The 27,168-nt window shown below is 40.3% G+C and overlaps 1 protein-coding gene across 3 annotated transcripts in view; it reads right to left on the bottom strand.

Annotated features, from left to right (window-relative positions):
- The window catches only part of SRGAP2 (SLIT-ROBO Rho GTPase activating protein 2), a 235,076-nt gene that overhangs the window by 97,013 nt on the left and 110,895 nt on the right, over window positions 1-27,168 (bottom strand). For all 3 annotated transcript variants that reach the window (XM_007470702.1, XM_007470700.1, XM_007470701.1), the window contains exon 3: window positions 18,079-18,241. In XM_007470702.1, coding sequence (XP_007470764.1) covers window positions 18,079-18,241 — 163 coding nt within the window. The remainder of the gene's footprint in view (window positions 1-18,078; window positions 18,242-27,168) is intronic.

Here is a 27,168-nt window from a genome sequence, read left to right as displayed (position 1 = left end):
ATTCCTGCTCTTCATACACTGTTATGTGAAGGGGACTGGAAGGACAAAATTAAACTCCACTGGGGCTTCAGCCTACAGCTCTAAAACAGACAGACTGCTCAGAACTCAGCACGGAAAACCTCACCCTGTGTTGGAGACTCATGCTAAACTATGAATGCTTGAAAGACCTGTGTGGCCTTGGGGGCAAGGGTCACTGAAATTAAATCACATTTAAAAGCCCAGGCAGGATTTGATATGAGTCTAATGGACCTAGGAATCAAGCAAGATTTAAATCCAAATGATAACTGAAATATTTTATGTTGTTTCAAAGAGGAATATCAATTTTATCAGTGTATCCCTAATATAAAGGGATGTATCCCTAATGTAAAGTTTTTTTATACCTCTATCAAGATTGCTTTCAAATTAAAAACTTGTTGGGCTTCCCTGGTGGCGCAGCGGTTGAGAGTCCGCCTGCCGATGCAGGGGACACGGGTTCGTGCCCCGGTCCGGGAAGATCCCACATGCCACGGAGCGGCTAGGCCCATGAGCCATGGCTGCTGAGCCTCCACGCCCGGAGCCTGTGCTCCACAACGGGAGAGGCCACAACAGTGAGAGGCCCATGTACTGCAAAATTAAAAACTTGTTAACATCAGCTAGAAATCTTGATTTATGTACCATTTCTCTTCCAAAGCAGTTTCATATCCTTTTCCGCCGTTATCTTTACAACACCTCCAGGAGCAAGTGGGCAAGAAGGATGCTTTCTCCTTCAGTTTACCGCAGGGCACACAGAAGTCTGGGAAGGTCAAACTCTTCTGTAAGACTCACAAGAACGTAATGCTAGAGTTGGAAGGACTTTTTAAAAAATCCCCTGTCTCAGGCTTATGCTACTGTACTCCTTCTCATTATTAGCTGAAAGGATAAGAAAAGTGAGTAAAATCTGAGTGGAGACTTTGTTGAGGACACCATAGTTTCCCAAGATTCCAAAACCCAAATCGAATGACATCTGCTCAGATCCCATTCTTCCTGATCCCTTTAAAGTGCCCACCATTGCTTCCTCTTTTTCTTACTTAGGTTCTCGGAACCATGTTATTCTCATTTTCCTTCTGCCCATTTTAATTTGCTCTTCTCTCCTCTTTGCTGGCTCCTCAAAATCCTCTCTCTAGGCCTCAACTGCCCCTTCCTCCGAATTCTCACTCTCATGCCTTCAACTGTCAGTTTTATGCGGTTAATTTCCAAATTTCCCTTCCAGCCTTAACCCTCACTGAACTTCCTCACCTTGCCATGTCTAAAACTGAACTCAGAAAGTGTGGTATTGACCTGGTAGTTTGGTCCTACCTCTGCTACTACCTCACTGGGTGACCTAAGGCAAGTCACTTCTTCCTGACTCTCAGATTCTTCACTAATAATTAAAGGGCTGGACTACAACCAGTGGCTCTTCCACATACTTTCCCCAATAAATGGCAACTCTAACTTCCAATTGATCAGGCCAAAATGCTTGGAGTCATCTTTGACTCCTCTTTTCCCCCACATACCACATTCAATTCAGCAGCAAATGCTCCATCTTCAAAATACATCTCAGACTCTGACCACATCTCACGATCTCCACATCTACCACTCTGTTCCACCATCATCTCCTGCCTGAATTATTTATAGGAGCCTCCTTAACTGGTCTCCCTGTTCTGCTCCTGCCTTGCTCCTCCTTCAGTCTTCTCTTAACCCAGCAGCCAGAACAATCCTATTTCAACAAGAGTCAGACTGTATCATTCCTCTGTTCCAAATCCCAGTGTGGCTCTCCACTGGCCTCCAAGGCCCTGCCTGAGGTAGCCTGCCCCCCGATCCCCAGCCACATCACCTACCACTCTTTCTCTTGTCTGCTGTGTGTGAGGCATTTGCTGTTTCTCTAATCAGATAAGCACACTCCCATCTCATGGCCTTAGACATGCTGTTTCCTCTGCCTGGAATACTTTCCTCAGAGAGCTAAATAGTGAGAGCCCTCATTTCCTCCAAGAATCAGTTCAAATGACAATTTATCAATGAAGCTTTCCCTGACCACCCTATATGAAACAGCAAAGTCCCCAGGACCCCCATCCTCTTTACCCTACTTTATTTTGTCATCATCTAATATATATTTACTGGTTTATTTGTACATTGCCTGTTTCTCAGACTAGAATATAAGCTCCATGCAGGCAAGGACTTTTTCTGTTTTTGTTATCTGCTGTATTACAGTGTCTACCACAGTGCCTGGAATGTGGGAAGCACACTGTAAACGTTTGTTGAATGACCAAATGAATTTTGATCCTCTCTAGCATTTACCTCCTTCCACATCGTATCAGGTCACTCGGTACTACCTACAACTTCTTTGCTATGCCTCTTAATAAATCCCATTCTTTCAGTTTCCATTGCCATTATCCAAGAACTGGGTTCTATTACCCGCTGGATTATTGTAGTGGGCTCCCAAATAGTTTCTTCCACCCTAAACCACACTGAACATTGCCACAAATGCCACTGGAGACCATGGTTTTCGATATTTCACTGCCCTACCTAAAATGGTCAATGGCTCTTTTTGACCAGTAGCTTGAACTCCTTGAGGTGGCATTCAAAGCCCTCCACACTCAGGCTCCAACCTCATCCCACATCTTTCCCCTATTGCTGGCCAACAGAAAGTCTCTGCTGCTATCAGAATGGTCTCATGGGTGGCATCTCTAATGGGGACAAAGAGGCAAGAGAGGAAGTTGGCACCAGGTAATATGGAAATATTCAAAAGATATTTCCAGAAGATAAGACATGGATGGATAATTAAGAATCCTGGCAGCATACAATTAAAAGAACATCAGCCCAATTCCTTCCCCCATATGACGCTTACCTGACTCACCTCTCATGAATCTGTCCCTTTTCCAAATTCCTATAGACAACTAATTATCTGTACCACTCATTAAATTGGTGTCTTAAGTTGTAACCTGCTTCTGGAGTCTATGGCCTGTCTAACCAACTGAAACGTAAGAAATCTAAGAACTTGAACCATGTTTTAAGCTTGTTCTGCAGCCCTTTTATAGTGCCAAGTTGAATACCAAGCAATTAAAGACAATCAAATAATATTTATTAAACTGAACTGAATGAACTGGTAGTGGTACTTGTGCTCCTGGATTTCAATAAAGCAGGGCTCTCTCTCTCTCTCTTTTTAAAGTGTCTCTGAAAGAAGAATCAGGTGGGCTCTGCAGTTTTCCTGCCTGAGAACTCAAGGACCCAGAAAGGCACTGACTCACAGAGCTGCAAAAAGAGAAGTTTTTTCTACTCTCCACCCTCAAAATGAATATCAAAAGGAAAACAAGGTCATGGGAAGAGGCAGGGCAGGAAAGGATGCGATGCTTATGTGGGCAGAAGGATTGGATTATCTTGGCTTTGGAGAAGAGACGATTAAAGCTACAGACGGGATCTCCCAGTTTGCCTTCTGTATTTCCTCGCTACCTATATGATAACACAATGCTAAAAAAGATTAGCTTAGAGAGGCAAGGACCACTCTAGCAGGGAGAAGGCACGAGGGCCACACTCTTCTACGTGAACATAACCAAAGCTCTGCAGAGCACTTTCTTTCTTTCTTAACTTTATTGAGGAATAATTAACAAACATAGCTATATATTTAAAGTATACAATGTGATGATCTGATATACATATACATTGTAGAATGATTACCAAGATCAAGATTAGCACATCTATCACCTCACACAGTTAACTCTTTGTGTGTGTGTGGTGAGAATGCTGAAGATCTACTCTCAGCAACTTTCAAGTACACATGCTGTATTATTAACTGTATGCTGTACATTAGATCCTCAGAACTTGTTCTTATAACTGACAATTTGTGCGCTTTAACCTACATCACCCCATTTCTCTCTCGGCCCCTGGTGACCACCATTCTACTCTCTGTTTCCATGAAATTGGCTTTTTTTTTTAAAGATTCCAAATATAAGTGACACCATACAGTATCTGCCTTTATCTGCCTGGCTTGTTTCACTTAGCATAATGCCCTCCCATTTATCCATGTTGTCACAAATGGCAGGATTTCCTTCTTTGTATGGTTGAATAATATTCTATTGTATATATATATATATATATATATATATATATACACACCACATTTTCTTTATCCATTCATCTGTCAAAGGACAGGTAGGTTGTTTCATATCTTGGCTATTGTGAATAATGCTGCCATGAACATGGGAATGCAGATACCTTTTCAGGTACTGATTTTAATTCCTTTGGATTTGATTTCGATTTGATTTCGGATATTGATATCAATTCCTTCAGGAGTGGAATTTCTGGATCATAAGGTAGTTCAATTTTTAATTTTTTGAGGAAGTGCCATGCTCTTTTCCATAATGCCTGTATACCAGTTCACATTCTCACCAACAGTGTATAGGGGTTCCCTGTTCTCCATATCCTCATCAACATTTTTTATCTTTTGGAATTTTGATAATTGCAGGGCACTTTCTTCCCAGGTTTTACTGATTCCTGTGACAGTCTGGGAAGGAAAAGTGAGAGTATGAGTAATATTCTCCAGTGTAAAGATGAGAAAACTGAAACCTACTGTAGTGAAAGAACTCCACTGAGCCAGCCAGGGCCCAGGTCAGCCATAGGTCTGAGGTCTAGACTCCCAGCTGAACTTGGAGACAATGAGGAAGATAGAAGAGGAAGAAGAGGGGAAACCCTCTCTCCTTGCCTTATATCAAGTAGAAGTAGGGTACTTCCAAATGAAAGCACAGGTCACCCAACGTTCCTACAAACAAGTGACTTCCAGGAAGATACCAATGAGATTCTGGATTGTTTCTGGTCATACCAGAACATGTCCCAGAAGACAGTCAAGACAGCACAGCCAAAGAACCGTAAAGAATGTAGGAATGAACTGTCGGATAACTAGCATATAGAATGCTGTCTAATCATTAAAAACAATGTTTTTAAAGAGGATGCAATGACATGGGGGAAATGTTCACATAAAATGGTAAATGAAATAAATTGCACAAAACTTAATATATAATATAATCTTAATTTTCTAAAGAAAAATGTGCATATAAAAAAAGATTGGAAGGAAATACACCAAAATGTTAATACTAATCCTAAGTAATCATTATTTTCTTTTTTTTGTTTGTTTGGATTTTTTCTGTTTTCCCCACAATGTCTTGGAAGAATATGTATTACTTTTACGACTGGAAAAAAGAAACTAAGCTAAAGTGTTTTTTGTTTACTTCCAAATCAAAGGAAATAGAAAATAATGACAGAAAATGTTGCTTCTCAGTCTTGTCCCTGGGCCTTAAGAATAACTACTTAGCTCAACAAGAGGATGCTTCCAAGAGCTCTTGAGACATGAGGAAGTTCCTATGGACTCTCAAAGACAAGAATTAGTGCAGACAATAAAAATTAGCTGATAACTGAAAATTTCACGTTGGGTAAATACTAGGAAAAGCTGGACAGAGACCCAAATGGTTTGTGGGGCACAGAGTCAAAGAAGGAAAGACAAAAAAACAAAAAGGCTAAGAGCTGGGCAGGATCAGGTAGAAAAACCATAAGATCAGACGAAGTCCAGTACCTTAAGGAAAGAAGAAGAGAATGGAAAAACTGAAGATGTTATCTCAAAAGAAGGAGAATTTAATTTTTTTTCACATTTTAATTAAAAATCATGCTCAGGCAAGCAGGGAGAAATTCAAAGGAAAACTCCTGACAAAGACAAATAGGAGAATCCAAAGAAGCCAGTCCTGCAAGAAGGGAGGCAGAAATCAAAGCTGTCTACTCTCTCTAGACAAGCTGGGCAAGAAGCTGAATCAGAATAGCACAAGGGAAGTCATGGCCTGGCAGAGCACCTAAATGTATTACTGCAGAATGCACAAGTCATTAATTCCTTGCATAAGCACTGGCCCTTTAGCTTCCCAATATGATGACTACCACCTTTCTACATGTGAGGGAGCAGAGCACAGTGATGTGAAGAGATGATGCAAGGGAAAGGGGCCATCTAGCTACAAGTCCCAATTCTGCTACCAACCCGAAGTACAACCTTCAGTCAACTGCTTAACCCCTCTGCCCATGTTCTTATCTATAAATGGAGATGATAAAGCCAGTACCCATCTTAAAGCGTTGTTGTGATGATTAAATAAGTTAATACATGTGAAGTATGTAGCATAGTCCCTAGCATGGTTAGCACTCATTTAGTATTAGTTACAATTATTATTTTTATTATTGCTGTGAATCTTTTTTTTTTTTTGGTGGTACGCAGGCCTCTCACTGCTGTGGCCTCTCCCATTGTGGAGCACAGGCTCTGGACGCGCAGGCCCAGCAGCCATGGCTCACGGGCCCAGCCGCTCGGCGGCATGTGGGATCTTCCTGGACCGGGGCACGAACCCGTGTCCCCTGCATCGGCAGGGGGACTCTCAACCACTGCACCACCAGGGAAGCCCTGCTGTGAATCTTATAATAAACAATTGATACCTAGTCAGCTTTCACACCGTTATTGTAGTTTCTCCTGGGAGTAATATGTTTTTACAAACTACTGTCTCTTTTCACGGTGCCTGATGAGTTGTATTAATAATCTTCTTTTCTCAGAGAGGCATCTTATAGTCAAGTATAAGAAGTACAGAGATGGTAAAAAGTAACTTGTCTAGAATTATCAATTGATGTTAAAAATATCAGATGAACAACTGAATTGGCACCCAAAATTTGTATGATAGCACCATACATAATACAATACAATAGGCTTTTTTATCATGTGAGAAAAAAATGTAACTGTAAAATAAAGGGTTCAGACTGTCACCACCCTAATCTGGAGGGTCAATATTGGCATCATTATTGGTGGGTTTATTTCCTGATGTGATGCAACATGAAGTATCCAATGTCTCCCATTCTGTATTCTAGTCGAAAATATATAACGTGAATAGATTTGGCCTTTAGAACCACCTTCTAATTTACAGAAAAGACAGGATACAGGAAGAAGTTAAACAACAAAACAAGGAATCTAGTAGACAAATCTAGAAGGAGGGAAAATCTGTAGGACAACTGGCCTCATCTATGCAACAAATCAGTGTCATGGAAAAGGAACAGTGCTAGGTTAAAGGAGACTTAAGGGACATAAAACCAGTGTATATTAGATACTAGATTGGAAAAACCAGTTGTCAAGGACATTTTTAGGACAATTAGGGACATGTTTACATGGCCTGGGTATTAGATGAGATGAAAGTTTACTGAAATGGAAAAGTGGAAATCTTGACTAAAATAACAGATTATAAAATAGCATATGTAGGGTTTCCCTGGTGGGGCAGTGGTTGAGAGTCCACCTGCCGATGCAGGGGACACGGGTTCATGCCCCGGTCTGGGAAGATCCCACGTGCCACGGAGTGGCTGCGCCCGTGAGCCATGGCCGCTGAGCCTGCACGTCCAGAGCCTGTTGCTCTGCAGCGGGAGAGGCCACAGCAGTGAGAGGCCCGCGTACCACAAAAAAAAAAAAAAAAAAAAGCATATGTAATATAATCTGTTTTTTTATTATCATATTTTTGCTTCTGATATTTTCTAATTTCTACAATGCACATGTGCTATAAAATTTTAAAAGGTTATTCAAAAGAATAGAGAGCCAGGGGGAGGAGAGAGGAAAAAAGAGAAGGGGAGAAGGAGAGGTAGAGAAAAGGGAGAGGGAGACAAGGGGAGAGGAAGAGGGAAGCAGGGAGAGAGAAAAGCAGGTTTTCAATTCATTATCCTTAAATCTCAGACTGTGACCTTGTTCAACAATCTGATTTGGCAATAACTATGTTTTAAGGATACCATCTATGAACCCTGAAACACGGGTGGCAGGGTGATGCCATAGAAAGAGCCTGGGAGTTCAAATTCCAATGTCACCTTTTCTTGGTCTTACAAAAGAGTATTTTACTAATGCAAGCTTTAATTTTTTTCAGCTATGCAGTGGGAAGAAGAATAACCTTCTAATATAACGTTTATAGCAGCCTCAAACTGGAAACTTATCCAAGTGTCATCAACAGTAGAATGAATAAAACTGAAAGTCTCATGTCCCAGGAACATCCTCCTCATCCCCAGGCAAACTGGGACTGCTGGTCATCCTAGCTGCTGCCCACTATAGGGGAGATGGAATTTGGAGTTCAAAGCCTGCCAAGTTAGAGGGCTTGATAAGCATCCTGGGTTTTCCATGGAAACCCCAGAAAGGTCATACCTTACGTGTATAGAATATGTTCCAGGACTAAGGACAAAACCAAAATAGACCCATTTTAACAAAACATAATACCAATTTTCCACAAGCTCAAGGTGATCAACCAGTATTTTAACTGCCTACTAGAACAAAACTTAACACTCTTCAAAGGAAGATAAACACATCTAGAGTCTCAATAATGACATCTACAATGTCTAATATGTCATAAAAAGTTAGTAGATGTGAAAAAATAAAGAAATGTGACCCATGGTCAAGAGAAAAATCAATAAATAGAAACAGAACCACGGATGATGTAGATGTTGAAATCAGTAGACAAGAATTTTTAAATAATTGCCAAATATGTTTTAAAAATAATGGCTGGGGGCTTCCCTAGTGGCACAGTGGTTGGGAATCTGCCTGCCGATGCAGGGGACACGGGTTCGTGCCCCGGTCTGGGAAGATCCCACATGTCGCAGAGCGGCTGGGCCCGTGAGCCATGGCCGCTGGGCCTGCGCGTCTGGAGCCTGTGCTCTGCAACGGGAGAGGCCACAATAGTGAGAGGACTGCGTACCACAAAATAAATAAATAAATAAATAAAAATAATGGCTGAAGAGAAGGGAAATTTCAGGAGTTATATGGAAACTGTAAAAACAAAAAAACAGATGGAAATCATAAAGCTAAAAAAATATAAAATCTGAAATAAAAAATTAATTGGATGCTATTAATAGCAGATTGGATACAACAAATGAGGATTGGTAAACTTTAGAAATCATCTAAACTGAAGCACACAGGGGAAATAAAGAGCTTGCCTCAGTGACCTATGGGACTGTATCAAGCAGTCTAACAAATGTGCAATTGGAGTCAAAGCAAGAAGACAGAACAGGACAGAACAAATATTTGCCATAATTTTTCCCAAATGAGGAAAAACCACTATCCATGGATCCTCACTATTTATATATTGTACTTACCCAAGCCAAATTAAAAAAAAAAAAATGAACATCACACTTAGACTTGTTATAGTCAAACTGCTGAAAACCAAAGATAAAGAAAAAATGTTAAAAGCAGCCCCCCAAGTCCCCAAAACATTACATCCAGGGGAATAACAATAAGAATCATAGCTGACTTCTCATAAGAAACAGTGAAAACCAGGGAAGAAAAAAATGCCATATTTAAATTGTTGAAAGAATATTATGTAATTCCATTTATATAATTTTTTTTTTCAAAATCAGCAAATACTTATACTGTTAGAAGTCAGGATAGTGGCTTTTAGGGGATAACGAATGGAAGGGGGCAAAAGAGGGGACTTGTGGGATGCTGGTAACATTCTTTTCTTTATCTGGGTGATAATTACATACTTGTTTCCATTTGTAAAAATACATTGAACTTTATAATATGTGCACTCTCTCTAACTACCTTACACTTACGTAAAAAGTTAAGGGAAAAAAAACCTTGCAAAATACATGAAAAGACTAGAGAAAATACAGTTATTTTCTATTACAGTACATAATATTTATAGTAAGCATTTGAGGAAAGCTTGTTACTTATTAGTATTATTATTATCATCCTCCCACCAAAAGTTTTGGGAGATTTAAATGGACTAAAAAGTGGACTGAAAAGCCCTAAGCTCAATGGGGGCAAATCTTACTCCTCAATTTGATTTTAAGTGCTTTTTAGCACCTAGCATAATGCTGTACATATAGTTTAATTGAAAATGATGTTTTATTTTGTATATATAGTTTTCACTAAAATACTTATTGACTACATGATTTTCTAGTTTAGGGTAGTACTCAAATAGGTACAAGGTTGCATGTGGACACTTGCTTTCTGTCCACTGCACCTCCCTTTTCCATACTCCATATTTTAAGGTTGTTCTTCTGATACTCTTAATCATCCCTTGATTTATAAAGATCAAAGTACCATTACATCTTTGAATGTTCTGAATATAGCACCTTGTGCTCTTTCAGAAAAGGCAGATAGATACCTGAGGACTGAAACACCAAAGAGACAAACGTATAAACTAACCTAAGCCAAAGACAGCAGGCATCTTTGATGCACACATTCCCTCTTAGCTGAATCTTCCTAAGTCCAAAAAAAGCCTGGACCACCCAGAGAGAAGCCCCAAGGGGCAGGATACAGATGCTGCTGACCTAGTGTCACAGAAACCAAAGCTAAAACGCCACATACAGCACTAGCTGCAAAGCTCCCCTCAGTGTTGGATTTGGCGGCAAACCTGACGACCCTTATCAGCAGAGATGCCTTTGAAGTAGCTGGCAGCCTTCCATCCCCTACACAAATAAGCTCAGCTTCACATCCTATTCTTTTTTCCAAAGGGGATCTCTCCATCAGATATGAGAGAACAAAGCTCAATTAACTGGAACAGAGTTTTGCTACCAACAAGATAAATTAGGCAACTGGAACAGCTGTCTATAAAGCACCACACAACACTGTTAGTGACCATGTTATAACATGGAGGAAATTCAATCAATATCAGATACTGAGATCCATGGGGGAGGGGGCGGTAGACTGGAGAAGAGATGAAGGGATAAATCAATCATCTACTCTTTCTCCCAGAGATATCGCCAAGTTAAACCCTTTCTCAAGAGGGCAGAGCACAGACTCTGGAAATCCATTCTCTCTCCATTGATTCAATCTACGGTACCTACCAGGGACATTCAACTCTACCAGCATCGTGGGTCATTTCTTCTCCTTTTCTCAGTTATGACAACACCACCATAGAACATGCCTCCTTGCAGAATCATCATCCTCTCCCCTCACATATGCCAAACAGCTGGACTCAAAGACTCCATAGGAAATCCTATCCAAAGGGGATAAATGGGTAGGTAGGTAACAAGTACTGCTTTTAGTTTCAAATCGCCTTTATCCTCTTTTACTGCCAGAGCCATTTCCTTGGTGCCAAAGGAAATCTGACTGGTCATGTCAATTCTCTTGTGACTGATCTCCTGGGAAAAGGACATTAACACCTCAGGGCCCTGCAGAAAACTATTAATTGAACCTCTTATGTTTCTTCCTCAGCACCCTTCTTGCATTTCTTAATTCTTGAAGTGTGAACTATTTACCTGATACCAGATTCACCCTCTTTCACCCTCCAAGAATAAAGCAGGGAAACTATCATGGGTTGCTTTGACAAACTGACCTAGATGCTTCAACACCGTCTGTAGCAGGGGAAAACATGGCTCACAGACAGACAGATGGGATCTTACGGCTTCAGATGTACCGCTGTGCTCTCGGGTTTCCCCAAGATGGAAACCAGAGTATCTACAGCAGTGATTCTCAACCCTGACTATATGAAAGAATCAGCTGGGCCCTATCCCAGAGAACATGATTCAGTTGCCCTGAGGTGGGGCCTTGGCATGGTATTTTTTAAATTATCTTTTAAATCAACTTTATTGAGGCATAATTTACATACAATAAAATGTATACATTTTGCATATGTACTATGATACATTTTGACAAATGCACACACTTATGTAAACACCACCATAATGAACACTGTATGACATTTCCATAACCCCTAGTTCCCTTGTGTCCCTTGGCAGTCAGCCTCCATCCCCACTCTGGCCCCAAGGCAATCACCAATTTACTTTCTATCACTATAGATTAGAGTTATCTTTTATAAAATTTCATATAAATGGAATCATACAGAATGTACTCATTGTGTCTGGCTTCTTTTTATCAGTATAATGTTTTGTGAGTTCATCTACATTATTGTATCCATCATCATTTCATTTCTTTCTATTGCTGAGTGGTAGTCATATATGGATGTAACACAATATGATTTTCCACAATATGCTTACCTATCTGTTGATGGATATTTGGGTTGTTCCCAGTTTTGGCTATTATAAATAAATAGCCAAAACTAACTACCATTAGTTTCCTATGGTAGCCATAACAAATTTTTGCAAATTTGGTGGCTTGAAACAACACACATTTATTCTCTTACAGTTCTGGAGGTCAGAAGTCCAAAACCAAGTTCACTGGGCCAAAACCAAGATATCAGCAGGGCTGAGTTCCATGAGAAGCCTCTCAGGGAGAATCTGTTTCTTTGCCTTTCCTAGCATCTAGAGCTGCATTCCTTGGCTCCATCTTCAAAGCCAGTGGCCTAGCATCTTCTCTCTGTGGCTTTGCTTCCCTCTGCTTCTCTCACATGGCTGGCCTTCTCTTTTGTCTGTAATCTCCCTCCACCTCCCTTTTACACGGAACTAGTAACTGCATTTAGGGCCCACTTAGGTAACAAAGCATAAAATCCCCATCCTAAGATCCTCAAATTCATCCTATGTGTAAAGACTTATGGATAAAGTAAACATTCACAGGTTCTAGGGATTAGGACAGGGACATCTTTGGGGTGGGACCATTATTCAGCCTACAACAAAAGCTATTATGAATATTCAGGTACAAGTCTTTGTGTAGATATATACTTTTATTTCTCTTGGATAAATATGGGTTATATGGTAAGTACATATTTAACTTCATAAGAAACTGCCAAACTATTTTCCAAAGCGGTTGTCCCATTTTACATTTTCACCAGCAACATATGAGAATTCCATCCATCCGAACAGTTGGTATTGTCAGTCTTTTTAATATTAACCATTCTAGTGAGTATGTTGCATATCTCCGTATAGTTTTGACTTGCATTTCCCTGATGATTAATGATATTGAGCATCTTTTCATGAGCTTATTGGCCATTTATATATATCTTCTTTAGTGATGTGTCTATTAAAACCTTTTGCCTATTTAAAAAAATTTGTGTATTCTGTCATCTTATTATCGAGTTCTATGTATTGCAAATATATTCTCCCAGTCTGTGGCTTCTCTCTCATTTTCTTAACAATGTCTTTCCAAGAGCAAAAGTCCAAGAATTGATGAAGTCCATTTTACCTTTTATTTTTCTTTTATAGTTCATGCTTTTTATATCCTAAGAAATCTTTGTCTCTTCAAGGTCACAAAGATTTTTTTTAAGAACTTCCCAAGTGACTCTCTCGCAAAGAAGAAGGTGAGAACTACTGGTCTATTGGGAATCTGACCTAGCTTTCTCAATTTAACCTGACTTTCTGCCATAGAACCTTAGGGTAATAAGGGTAAAACAGGAGTACAGTTACCTGAAATACCATAAAAAGAAGGATGCAATTCGGAGTCTTAGGACTGTCTGAATTGACTGGTTTCCAAGCCTAAGTGTGAGCAGCTGTTAAGGGCTAGAAACAGTAACTTGAAAAGCCAGGTTGGAGGTACTTTTAGGGTATCCCAGCTAAGTGAAAGGAGGAGGAGAGGACAGGATTGGCTTCTCCCCAGTGGGAAAAAGCACACCCAAGTTTATTTCAATTTAAACTGAGAAAGTGAGAAAAATGATTTCTATTCTTGGTGGGATCCTTTAGAACATGCCTTTCACAGAGACGAGATGGAGCTGGGAGTCAGAGTTGGCAGTATTTGGCCCCCATTTTTGAAGTCACCACATTAAACAAATGAAGGTGGCAGCCATAATATTTCCCCAGACCTTGGTTCCGACAGGAGTTAGACAGGCTGAGCTTTCATTGCCTGAAAGGAGATGTCAGGAGCACCAAACAGGCACAGTTTTCCCTGGAGTCCTAGACAAAGTGGGCCTGTTTCTAAGCTGTGGACAGGAGGTTACTTTCTCTAGATGTTATATTTAGCTAAAGGAGTCTCTACCAGGGCTTCATGCAACACGTAAAATATGTCCCAGCAGACATAACCACAAACCAGAGGGCCAGAAGGGAGCATCCCTTAAGGGGGTTCAGTAGCATAGAAGGGCCAATTGTGCAGCCACCCTGACATCCCCAAATTAGCTGAGTTAGCTGTGAGCCAGATTTTTGGTCAGTTCTCATGTTTAATGAGTCTTTGTTTCCCTCCTACTAGAGATTCTGCCCCTGGGGAGAAAAACATGCTGCCCTATTTCATTCTCAACTTCCAGCTGCTTGCCCAGACACCAGGTAGGAGAAACAACCCAATGTTGATGTTTAACACCTCCAGACCCTTTGAAGGGTTGTGTGCTAAAGAAAAGATTAGGTTAATTCTGTAACTAAGTGAAATATCTGAATTCAATGAAAAAGAGCAAGAAAATCCAGCGTACTCTCTACTCTGCATACAACACCTACAGAGGCCTAATAGAACATGTAGGTGGAAAACCTTGGGTTCTAGAGCCAGATGACTGTATTCAAATATACTAGTCTCACTTCTTTTTTTGCTTAATCTCTCTAAGCCTCAGTTTCTTCCTCCATAAAATAAGGATAATAGTAATAACCACCTTATAGAAGTATTGTAAGGATTGAACAAGATAATGCATACAAAGTGCCTAAGATATTACCTGGCACATAAGGGTTCAAAAATTTTTGGTTTTGATGATTCTAGCCTTTGCCAAAGGATCATTAAGTTTTATAGATTAAAAAAAAATTTTTTTAAGGAAGAAAACCCGTGATTTTTGCCAGTGACAAGCAGATTCAAATTCACTAAAACGCAGGTAAATTTTCACAGGTGTCCATAGCTGAACCAGAAACAAAGGTATCTTTTCTGAAGCCTGTGTCTCCAGAGAAATGTGGGTTTTCCTTTTGCTACTGGAACCAAATTTACAGGTAAAATAAGAGGTATATTTATTTTATATATTTGGATTTCAGTGTGGTGTCTCTTGGTTGCTGGCCATCATAGATAATAGAATCTGAAACAATGCTTCATTCTTTAAGAAATGTGGTCTTCCATTGCTTAAGCTAGCCCCCTCTCCATATGCAGACCCACTTTTGTTCACGCTTATCTTGGGGACTGTAGCTTACCTATCACAATTTAACAAAGGTCATCCAACAAATGGAAGGAAGCCCTCAGTGTAGGATGCCTTTGTCATCACACAATTACAGTGTATTCGATTTCTAAGGTAGCATGGAGGTCGTATAGCCCAAATATTTTCCTTAAACTTGAGGGGACTGAGGCATAAAAAAGAGAGGTAATTGTCCAGAGTTTCAGAGTTATTGGCAAAGCTGAGCAGAAGGGAAAGTGTCCCTTAGAGAAGGGCTCTGCTCTAATAGCATAAAGTAAGCCCCAGAAAGCTTCACATAACTTCCAGGGTGACCAAGGACATTCCTCAGTTCTCTTACCCGATTATTATAGCTCAACCAGTGGGATTCTAATTCTTCATGTACAACATACTCTAAACAAAAGAGACTGAAAAGTTAAGGTATGGAGAGAAAATGCTTCTTTGTCCATTACTAGAAAGCAGAGAGCCTCTCACCCAGCCAAAAAGAATTAATCTATTCTTACAATCAGCCAAGCCAGCTTCTACCTTAGAGTTCTCTGCATACATTGGATGCCAGGGGAGAGAAAAAAGAGGTTATTCACCCTGTGGGATAGCATACATTGGCTATTCGACAATCCTACCGATATCTCTAATCAACTATAATTTAACTGATGAAAAGTTATAATGATCAAGAGAAAATCCTATGATCCGTAACAACATACAACCATATGAACAAATCTCACAAATACAATAATGAATGAGAAAAACCACACACAGAAGAGTACACACTGCATGATTCTATTTATATAAAGTATGAAACCAAGCAAAACTAATCTCTGCTGTGGACAGTCAGGACTGATGTTGTCCTTGGGTGTTGGGACCACCCCTCCCAACCCCCCAGTGACTAGAAGGGAGCATGAGGGGACTTCTGGGGGTACTGAAATATTCTGTTTCTTGATCTGGGAGATGGTTACCAGGTGTGCTCAGTTTGTAAAAATGCATTTAGCTGTAAGCCTATGATACATGCACTTTTCTTCAATGAAATGTAATATATAAACAGTCCTGTGATTAATTAGAAATTCTTCCTTACACCCTCAGCATAGAAATGCATGGCTTAAGGAGGTCAATGCTTAGACCACAGCTAGGAATATCATTCATGAGTGGGTAGGGATATACACCATGTCTTATATACATGCTGTGCACTTAGGCTTTTTGTGAAATGTGAATGGCATTTGAGGAACCAGGAACATGTCTTTGATAGCTCGCTGCCTTTGGCATAAACATCTCTGAGATCTGGAGGGGTTATAAGACTCTCTCTGCTTGGTTCTTCTCTAATTTTCTGAAGCTGGGAGAAAAGGGAGCTGAGAGATTGGGTGAAGTCTAGATAGCTGAAAATGTCTCATAAAAGTTTTTCTCAGATGAACAGAGAAAACGGAGGAGGGAACTATCCATCAATCCCTTTTCTTCTCAGGATAGTCTAAGTGGCTGTCAAGATTGTAGAGAAGTGGTATCTGGTCACTGGCAAGGCTCCACCTAAATAGGTTTAAAAATATGTTTTGTAAAAATAAAGATTGTATATATTTCAGGTGTACAACAAGATGAGTTGATACACACATACACAGTGAAATGATTACTACAGTCAAGATAATTAATATATCATCTCCAAACATAGTTACCTTTTTTGTGTGTGTGAAAAGAGCCCCTGAAATCTACTCTCTTAGCATAGTTCCAGTATTCAATACAGTATTATTAACTATAGTCATTAATTTTAGTCACATATAACATCACCAAGTGTTGCAGAATGATTCAAGTTAATGACAAACAAGCTAGAGCAGATGCTGGGAAGCATGAGGACATGGTGAAAAGTACCCTCGCCCCTAAACCAAGTATGGCCCCAACGAGAGCACAGCCAGGCCACTAAAAATAGCTAGTGAGCTCTGCAAGGAGTTATCTCTCTCTTCCTTCTTTTCATTCTGAGATGATTGTACACTTAATATCCTGTCTGTAAGACACAGGGAAAGCCCCTTCACAGATGCAATTATGTAGATGGACGATTCTAAAGCAGTTATTTTCTCATGCTGGTATAAACAGAAGAAATTGCGTTCTAATTCCAGACCTACTGAGATCTGTATACTTCCTAATGTTAAGAATTAGAAAACTGACCAAGAACTAAGGCTACTATCTACCACAGTCCTGTTTACTGAAGTCCATTCTCTCCCAGCGTCAAATTTTAACACTGGATTTTGTCAACTGCGAACCAGTGAATTCCCTATATATGAAATCAATGATAGCCCTCTATATATCCTCTTTTTACATATCATTTGTGGGAAGATTATTCACCTTCTAAAAAGTCTTCTGGGGATGTCAGAGCTTGAATGTTGGACATGGTATAACATGTACAATGGTTGGGGCTTTTGCCACCATTTGTAACCAAAAGTCATGAATAAATGACTCCATTAAGAGCTCAGGTTGAGAGAGCTTAGAAAACAGCTTCTTGGGTTTCCAAAAGGCTAGTTCCGCTACTGACAGGTAAGGTGAATTCAGTATAAATTTCTTAAGATTATCACAATAAATTTTGAGTTTTTCCTTAGTCAGATTTTTCGACATACACCCAAGGAATTGTGACAAACAACTGAGCTTCAGAAAGCATTCAGGGATGGGTTTGAATTCCACCTGGGGTACCAAAAAAAAAAAAAAGAGGAAGAAAGCATTCAGGGACCCAAAGACAAAGATACGTCATGATAAGAATAACCAAATTCATGAGTTCACCTTGGCCAAAATCATCTTGGAACTTGGAAAGAGAACTAAACCAAAAACATAAACATACATGGATTTGCTAAATGAACTAGAAGAAGAAATCATGAAATGACACAGAAGGTTTCCACATCTCAACAGCTTCACAAACCACTTAGGAAATCAACCAAATACAGTCATTATTAATATACGCAAATTATGAATTATGCTGCCAGTCCTGGGGTTGTACCTTGCAAATGGTTACTTTCTCAGGGCTACTATAAATTCAACTCAGAAAGGAAGAAAAAAAGCCAATTCAAATTTTTTCTCCATAAGTATGTAGCAGGGCAAGACCCATGGAAAGCCTTTTAAATGGGCCAATAAGATATTCTTTCTCTTATTTACAAGACTGTGTCTTTGACTAGAAATAGCTATTTACCTTTTTAAAGAGTCTTCCTGAGTCCTCGCTGACTTGGACAAATCGAGGAATGATATTATTCAGGTAGATGTCACTCAGGGTGGTGTGGTCCCTGCTCTCCCGCTTCACCTGGTTTAAGAGGAGATTCCAGCAGTTGACTGGAGAGAGAACATTTTGATCCTTCCTGCGAGAAACAGCAAGAAAAAAAAAAAGTCAGTGTTGGTAAGCAGGCAGGGCCAACATCTATGACTAGAGTCCATGTCACAAAATCACAGCAATCAGAGCCAAACCAGAAATAAAGATGTCTTTCCTGAAGTTGCACCTCTAGTTTTCTCTTTTTCTAAAAACTCAGTGGAGGAATAAGGGAGAAAATAAGAATAATGAAAAGGAGAAGGAGGAGAGAGGAAGAGGCAAAGAGGATTAGAAGAAGCAGGATTATCTGTTGAGCATCTATTATGTTCTAGAAACTTGGTAAAATCTTTACATGCATTATCTCATCTAAGCTCCATCATTTTGTTGTCAGAAAAGAACTACCATTATCTCCATTTTACTGATTAAAAAAAAAAAAACCACTCAGAGAGGTTGTCACTTGCCCACAGCTAGTAAGGAGTCACAGAGACAGTAAAAGGGAGTCAGGGACCAGAACCACAGTTCTGTGCTGACTAGAATGATTCTAGGAGGTCTGACTCCAAATTCCATGACCCCAACCACTAAATCATTTGGTTTTTGTCTAGGATTAGAGGGAAAAGTTAGTCTCTAGACAAAAATCTACACTACAGACTAAATAAATCCCCACACATTCATCTCTCATAGGTTTCAATGAAGACAACTGTGGAGGCATTTGCCATAAAAAAAGTCACCAAAAACTCTTCAGTCTCACAGAACGCATCTACAGAGGTTGGATTTCATTGATTGAGCCATTTTCTATGTCCCATACAACCAAGAGCATAAACCATATCTGAACACATGTGTTCCAAAGATGTCTACAGCCTGAGTGGAGCAGTAAAGCACCAAACCTAGATGCTCATTTCTACTGAAAACACTGTGATCCAAAAGAATTATTGATTACATAATCAGCTCACAGCACTAATTTAAGCAACACAAAGTTTTACATCTGCAAGTTGGACTTCTTAAAGGAGAGAAACAGAAGGTAGGGGTTATTTATCAAGTGCTTACTGTGTACTTGGCCCATGGCTGGGCCCTATACTCATGTTGTTTAACTTGAACTCTACAAAACTTGATGAAGTGGGGGTTATCAACCACATTCAGCAGATGAGGAAAGGTGGACTAAGAAAGGTTAAATATCTTGTTCAAGGTCACATAGCTAAAAAGTGGCAATGCTGGCATTCAAGAACAAGCCCTGTAATTGAAGAGAATGCTTGTAATCACTGCAAAGTATCACAACCCGTTTGTTCCCCCTCTCCCCTCCCTACAGACAGACTCTTAATGCAAAGAAAGTGAGCTGAGAGTGGCTTGGTTAGCAAGTCTGCACCACTTCCCTTCCTGCTGCCAGGCACCTGTGACTTGTAGAGCATAGAATTCAACTTAGAAGGGCTCTTTCAGTTCAGTCGTAAGGTAACTATTAACAAATAATCCCGCCACACCTATTCTGGCTTCTGAACACACCATTAAATCAAAATATCTGTCTGGCCAGCACCAACAGGCTGCTTCAAACCAGTGAATATTAGAGTCCAAACTGAAACTGTTCTATACCTGCACTCCTCCCCCACCCGCTGCCCCAGGCACCACACTTCTGTGGTCAAAATCCCTAACATGTATGTGCTGACCACTGTGGGAACAACTGTATCCACTTACATTTCTAGGGTAATTAAAAGATTTCTATGGAAATTAAAAATATATACTAGCTAAGAGAGAGAGATACATGTAATTAGTCCGCTCCTTTCAAAATTTCTAGCATCTGGGGGAAAACAAAAAGGTAAATAGGAAACAATCCTAAACTCAAAACGGTGAGATCTGAGCACAAGCATTCAACAATATTTGATATTTCCACTGCAAGAACTTTCAAATTGATTCCAAATCAGTCTCAGTTACAAAATCCTAAGTAATCTAATTTTTGGGGGGTGGCAAGACATCCATGTCCTCAGTAAGCATGGGATATACCAGGCAATTACACTTGCTTTTTAAAAGGGCAGATCTCCCATGACCTTAACTTTACAACTGGTTTCAATCTGTTTCTTGCAGATGAATGTGGGTTGGTGGTGCCTCTTTGTTCTTCTCCTAGAGTGCTTTACACACATAAAAACAATACTACAATTCAATTTTATAAATGTATAAACATTTGTATCTTAAATGAACAAAGTACAGTAGTAGGAGCTTTAGTGGTTATAAAAGTGCTGATGTCACAGTACAGTGTGGGAGACAAAGAAAGACCTATAATATGACAAAAGGTTAAAGGTATGAACAATGGGCCTCCTAGCTCACCAATGTACATCACAGATCACAAGTGAGGCAGGAGAGGCAAAACCGGTTCAATACCATGCAAGAGGATGCAGAGCATAAATCCCAAGGGGGCCCTTGAGTAAACAAAGATGAGTTAATAAGAAGGATGGGCAGAAGTGGGACTCTTTTAAAATGCCTTATCACTTAACACTCATAAATTTATATTTATTAAAAACTTCTAAGGTGCTACAAAAATTTTTACCACATGTATTTATTTCCATTGTTACAGCATGTGGTGGGACAGCCGTTATTAGTTTCAGTGAGCAGAAGGTTTAAAATGTGTTCTGAGAAATGCTGGAGTTACAGAGAATCATATTTCAGTTTCAAACAACTGTAATATACCCATTCAAATGAACAACCCCCACTGAAATATGTAAAGGACCCAGGACCCAGTTTCCCTGCAGTAGATACCACCACAATGTCTCATGGGCTGCTGAGGTGAGCTTTGTTATATGCAAGCTTTGGAATAAAGAATCAATGCATGTATCCAGACTGCTGGAAAACATGCTATCGATTAGAATGTATGCTGCTCTGCACAGGTTTAGTTTTTAATTCAACCTGTGTGCCTCCTTGAGTAAAGCTGTTCAGGTGAGCACATGATTTGACGCACAGTGGCCAAGTTCAATTACGTGCCACAGAAGGCTTAGGGGCCTATGCTGAGTTCATGGTAGACCACAGTTGGGTAGTAAGGATATACACGCTCAATATCATCTCATTTCATTATCAGTTGTTGTAAAGCTTATTATACATTTCCATTTATCCAATTAATATTGATGAAGGAGAATAGGAAAAGCTTCTGGGAATGTCAGTGATTCAACTTTAAAACAGAAAACACCCTTCTTTTTCAAGCATCTAAATCAATTTAAAACTATCTCAAGATTATGACAACTAGTCTGCGTGAGTCGGGATTTCTTGATATTGAGCAACCCAAACCAGAACCTGAAATAACTTGGATGCTGAAACTGATATAAAACTGCAACTCTGATTCATAATCTGGGTTCATAAACCCAGCCTCATTGTTTCTACTGTTTAACTCTGCAATAAGTACTCCTTATAAATTGGCACTTTAAAAGTAGATTTATACCTATGAAACACTGCTTTGATCTGTTGCATATATGGGAGTTCTATGTAAGATTTTTATTTTAAAAAAGGAGTCTATGGCCCTAAAAAAAGTACTAGACTCTGTTGTCTGTTTCTCCCAGGGTTTCCCAGTTATTTACTATTACTGTAGTTTTCATACAATATTTTTGGCTCTTTGAGTTTGTATGCTTTCTCAGACTTATTTCTCCTTCCAACGGAGGTGTTTTAATTAATTCATTTATTTATTTTGGGATAGTGGTGGGGAAGGAGAGGTGTGGGGCATGCAGTAGGAGGGGAACACAATTCCACTGTAGAGGCAATTTTCCCAGCCACCATGAACAAAGGCGAAACACACTTCAGGCTGGAAAATGAGCAAGTCAACGAGACGTGATTTCATAGGGAGCAAATTAAGGTTCTGCGAGAGTGGTTTCCTATTTCAGCAGCTTTGCAGCCTGATTTTATTTGGGGCTGCTAGAGCCAAGAGAGCTTCGTTTGGTCAGGAGATTGAAATTTGTCTTTATATCTTTTCCATCTATCATTTGTTTGTAGAGTTTCTTTACTTCCCCCACCCACGGAGTCTTAGGTTGTGTGATACTTGGGCATTTAAAGAAAAAGGTCTGCATCCCTTAGGCATGTGCTGAACAGCTGCAAACTTCCTCAAACACTAATCCCTAAAAAGCAGACAAAATATCCAGAAGTATTTTTATTACTTAAACATTTTTTCAGGAGGAAGATCAAGAAAACGTAATACTGTAATTGAGAGGAAATGACTCTGGAGTCAAAAAAAAAAAAAAAACCCAGGAGAAAAAGGAGGCTCAGAAAGTCACGAGCCAACTATGCATCCACAGAATGATCATTGTAAATGATCATCTGAAAGAGTTAAACCAGGGGCTTCCCTGGTGGCGCAGTGGTTGAGAGTGCGTCTGCTGATGCAGGGGACACAGGTTCATGCCCTGGTCTGGGAAGATCTCACATGCCGCAGAGCGGCTGCGCCCGTGAGGCATGGCCGCTGAGCCTGCGTGTCCGGAGCCTGTGATCCGCAACGGGAGAGGCCACAACAGTGAGAGGCCCAGCGTACCGCTAAATAAATAAATAAATAAATAAATAATAAAATACCTAAGGTGAAGAGCTAACTCCATAAAGGTCCAAATTGGCCTTGACAGAACACTTCCCCTTTCTTCCATATCCCCTCTGTTCAGTTTCAGTTGTCTCATCTATAAAATGGACACATGTCCTGTTGTACATCTAGCTCCCCAAAGATCTTCAAAGCATGACTGTAAAATCCTGCAAGCTCTCCTGGCCTAAGGTGCCATTTAATTAATGATGACTATGTTCACAGCTCTGCAGATGGGCTGCATGACACAAGCCTGGCATTACCAGATGGCTTGAGCTTCTGCATTTTTCTACTGAGGTACGTTTCCTTTTGGGCCAATGGTCTCTGACTTGCCCACCTCATGGGGCTGTTGTGTGGCTCAAATGAGATGATGAATGCAAAACAATTACATCAACAGTAAAGCACTATACAAATGTGAAGAAATATTATTATTTTTATTTCCAAACAAACTAGGATTCAGCATTCATCAATTTCCAACATGCTCCTCACCCGGCCCTGGGTCAGGGCCAAGAGCTCCGCCTGCTGCAAATGCACAGCCCTCAGCAAATAATGGTTGGGATCAGACCGCAGCAACAGGCAATTAACCAAGCAGCTGTAAGTCTCTGGGAAGACATGAGGGAGATACCAACAGGACAGCAGAATTTAATCTTCCACTGTCCTTCTGCCAAGGGGCAAGGTGGAAGGATCAGTCCTGTGTTCCACACAGGAAACTGTGCTGAGGTAGACAGGAAAGAAGCCAAAGGGATCCCAGATTGCCAGAACCCTAGATGCTTCTGCAGCTCCCACCGAGCCCCCTTTCCCAACATTCCTATCAAACCTGTCTGTCAGTCTGTATATAAAGATGGCAAATGTCAATACATCTAAGAAGAATGTGGTTTCTCACTTTTAAAAACAGACATACATGTGAGGGTATACAAACACCCAGATGAGTTAAACAAATACATCATTCAATATAGATTATTGAGTACCCAACTATGAGGAGGATAAAAAAAATTAAAAGGGATCATTTAGTGATAGTTGGACAGGAAACTAGTGACAAGGAGAAGGCTAGATTTTTAAACCTAAATTCCTGCCTGGTACCTTGATTAAAATGAAGTGAACTGAGGCAGCCAAAGAGATTACTTTATTCAGATGAGTGTTATTAGCCTTTCTGGCTTACTTTTACTATTATGCATTTTGCTGATGCTGACAGAAGAAGACCGGCTGGATAGAGAGGCAAAGCCGCAGCGGATTTATGGCTTGACAGTGTCATGCATAAAATCAGACCCTTGCTGACCCAGATAAGCCAGAGGATGGATGGGATTTGCTGGGGAAGGTGTTAAAAGAAGGAGGGGAAAAAAAAATCACCAAGGTGAGAACTGACTTGAAAAAGATTCTGCCTATAATAGTTGCTGCTGGTTGTGTGACCCAGTAGTACAGTGGCAGCCTGGAGGTATCTTTCAAAGATAGGCAGGCGGGCAGGCAAGGAGGGGGCAGGCACACTTCCCTGGGCTTATCACAGCTACAGCTTCAGTTTTGCCAGCAATGAGATCAGAGTAGGAGAGTTCAGAGACAGAAAGAAAAAAGGGCCGAAGGCAAAAAATGTATATTCTATGTATGGAGAAACCAGCTTTCAAATTTTCAGGGACAAGTTAATACCACAAATTGTCTTCAGTAGCCTAGACAGATGATTAGAAAGGATTCAAGCAGTGGTGTACCCACCTTACTCAAAATAGTCTAAACTGTCCCCTATAATCAGATTTGGGGGAAGAGCTGTATGGAAATGGAATTCTTGTGGCTCTGGATTAGTTCCAAGGAGCCCAGCCACACCCTTGGGATAATGGCATATTCAAGATCTGGGAGCTTAGGAATCTGCTTTGAAGTTGAGAACTGGACTAGCACGTGTCTGACATCTTAATGACTATTTCCTGAATAATTGTAGGGCCGAGGTTCCTCTGAGTCAGGTCAGAGAACTGGGAGTGGTTCCCAAATCTGAGCCATTGTAGAAGCGAAATGGAAATGTCTCCATCAATTTATGTCAGAGATTTGGCCTGCCTGTCAAGCACCCCCCACCCCATCCCGTGTTCATGGCGAGAGAAGGTTAGAGGCTCACTCAGGACAGCTCTGTGGACCCCGTGAGAAGAGACTTGGTTTGGGGGGGGGGCCAGGGTCAACACAAGATTTGAATATTTTCCACCCCAATTTCTTGCCTAGATTTCTGACAGCTTATTGTCCAGCCTTCTTCTCTGAGTCCCTGATCTCTAAAGTCTTATTTCGTTCATTCATTCAACAAATACTGATTGAGCACCACTATGTGCCAGGCACTGTTCTGGGCACTAGGGTTAAAGGGGGCAAAATTCTTGCTTCTGACCTGCTTCTCCCATGTTTACAGACCTCCTGGATCCAAGACATGACTTTCCTGCTCCTAAACTGTTGATCAGCTATAACCCACATCCTACCCCAGTCTTGATGCTTGAGTGTACACTGGCTTGGATGGCCCATCATGAAACCCTGATTTGGCTGACTTAGAAGATCTACCTTCCCATCAGCCCATTCATGGCTTCTGCAGACCTGGGTCCTTCCCTTCATTTATATCCCGTGTCCTGCCACTAGCATTTTCAGAACTATAGGGAGGTACAAACAAAGAGGTTACTAAACCTTCCTTGTGTACTCTGGGTACAACCAAAATGCTGGAGAACAAAAACTATGCCAATATGATCCATAGAACTAAGGGCCTAGAAATTTACTTATGTATTAAAATTTCCCCTGTCAACCCCCCCAAATAGGCTGTGATCTTTCAAAAGTCTGAGCTGACTAATTCACTTAATTAAAATGAAATATTATAGGAAGAGCAAAAGACATGTGGTTGATGACCAAGGAACAAAAAAGTCATATATGTTTCTCAGTTTAAAAAGATTATATAACCATCTACATTAAGTTAGATCCACATATTCCATAGAATAACCTGCAAACAACTCTACAGTTATATCTTCAGTTTTTTCTTCTGTAGTTAATTAAGATGTCACCAGAAACCCCATAAGTAATTATAGCACATGACAAACATACAGAGAAAAAAAAATACACACAGATGTGTTAGCAGATTTTTTTTAATGAATGAAATTTTGGGAGATGACTGAGCCAGACAGTTTGGCTCACTCCTGGTAGTTCATTCTAGAAAAATAAATACCTGTTTGTGCCAAACTGGAATGACGTCACTCAGAAATCCACACATATCTTCAAAGCAGTAACCACTACCTTGGGAGCAGGCATCTCTCAGGCACCAGGCAAGAGTGGAGAAGCTTGATCTACAGCCAGTAACTCCTCTTGCCTGGCAAATGGTCCTTTAGCATGTCAAGTACCAACAAGCCACTTGAGAAGAAAGGGTATCCCTAAGATTCAGACCTCCCCCTCCAGAATACCTGTTAATGAGACAATATGTTTCCTTACTTGGCTCATGATAACAATGAGAAAGGAGAAATAAAGTAAAATGATTTGATTCTGTGAAACTATAGAGCTACATGGAATGAAGTCTAAATAGTCATCAGATCTGCTGCCTGCATCATCATCAGTTCTCATGTGTTATTTTGATATTTATCTTGCTTACTGGAAGGAAGCCTCTTGAGGACAGGGGATAGTTTGGAATACTCGATGAACGTCTATCACCAACCATGGGTGGGTAGTTAATCATTATCCACTAATGACAGATATCACAGCCACAGAAATCCTGTTAAATGTAGAGCACAGTAAGACAATTCGTTTAATGAATAGTTAATATCTTCAGCCTCCATTAATCTTGCCTAATCAACTACTACAGCATGAATCTGGGAGGCTGCTGAGTGACTGAATTTGTTCACCCACTGGTTTGTGTGCTGTAAATTACAGCATATTATTAACCATGCCGACACTTTGCTGGCAAAATTTTAAAGGGATGGGTGGAGTAAAAGACGCCTTGGTCAATTTCCAGGTTAGTCGGTTACTGAGTTCTACTGGTCTATAAGGACTCTGGATGAACAATGATACCCCATCTCAGCAAGGTGGTATTCTGTGGAAAGCACTCTGAACCATGCTTACGACCTATAGTCTAGTCTTAATTCTCCCACTTGCTGGCCAGGTAATCTTGGATAAGTCACAGATGCACTCTGGACCTCAACATTTCTTCATCTACTTAAAAAAAAAATAAATGGGGACAGCAGACCTGCCCTGCCCAACTCACATGGCTATTATGAAGATCAAATCACACGAGGTAATGTCCATAAAAAAAAATCATAAACACTAAAATGTTCTACACCTACATATCAGTATCATCATCATGTGTTATTATTGTTATAGCTATGTTATTACTTGGCAGTCCATACAATGTATTTACACGCACTAAACAAAGTAGCTAGAGTCATGTCTGAAAAGACAAATATGTCCCCAAATTCCCAGGCCTTATTACCCAAGTTGCAATGAACTTATTTTATAAATTTCATACTTTG

The sequence above is a fragment of the Lipotes vexillifer genome, unplaced genomic scaffold (assembly GCF_000442215.2).
Source record: "Lipotes vexillifer unplaced genomic scaffold, Lipotes_vexillifer_v1.1 scaffold1122, whole genome shotgun sequence".
NCBI lineage: Eukaryota > Metazoa > Chordata > Mammalia > Artiodactyla > Lipotidae > Lipotes > Lipotes vexillifer.
This window is presented reverse-complemented; position numbering and strand designations above follow the sequence as displayed.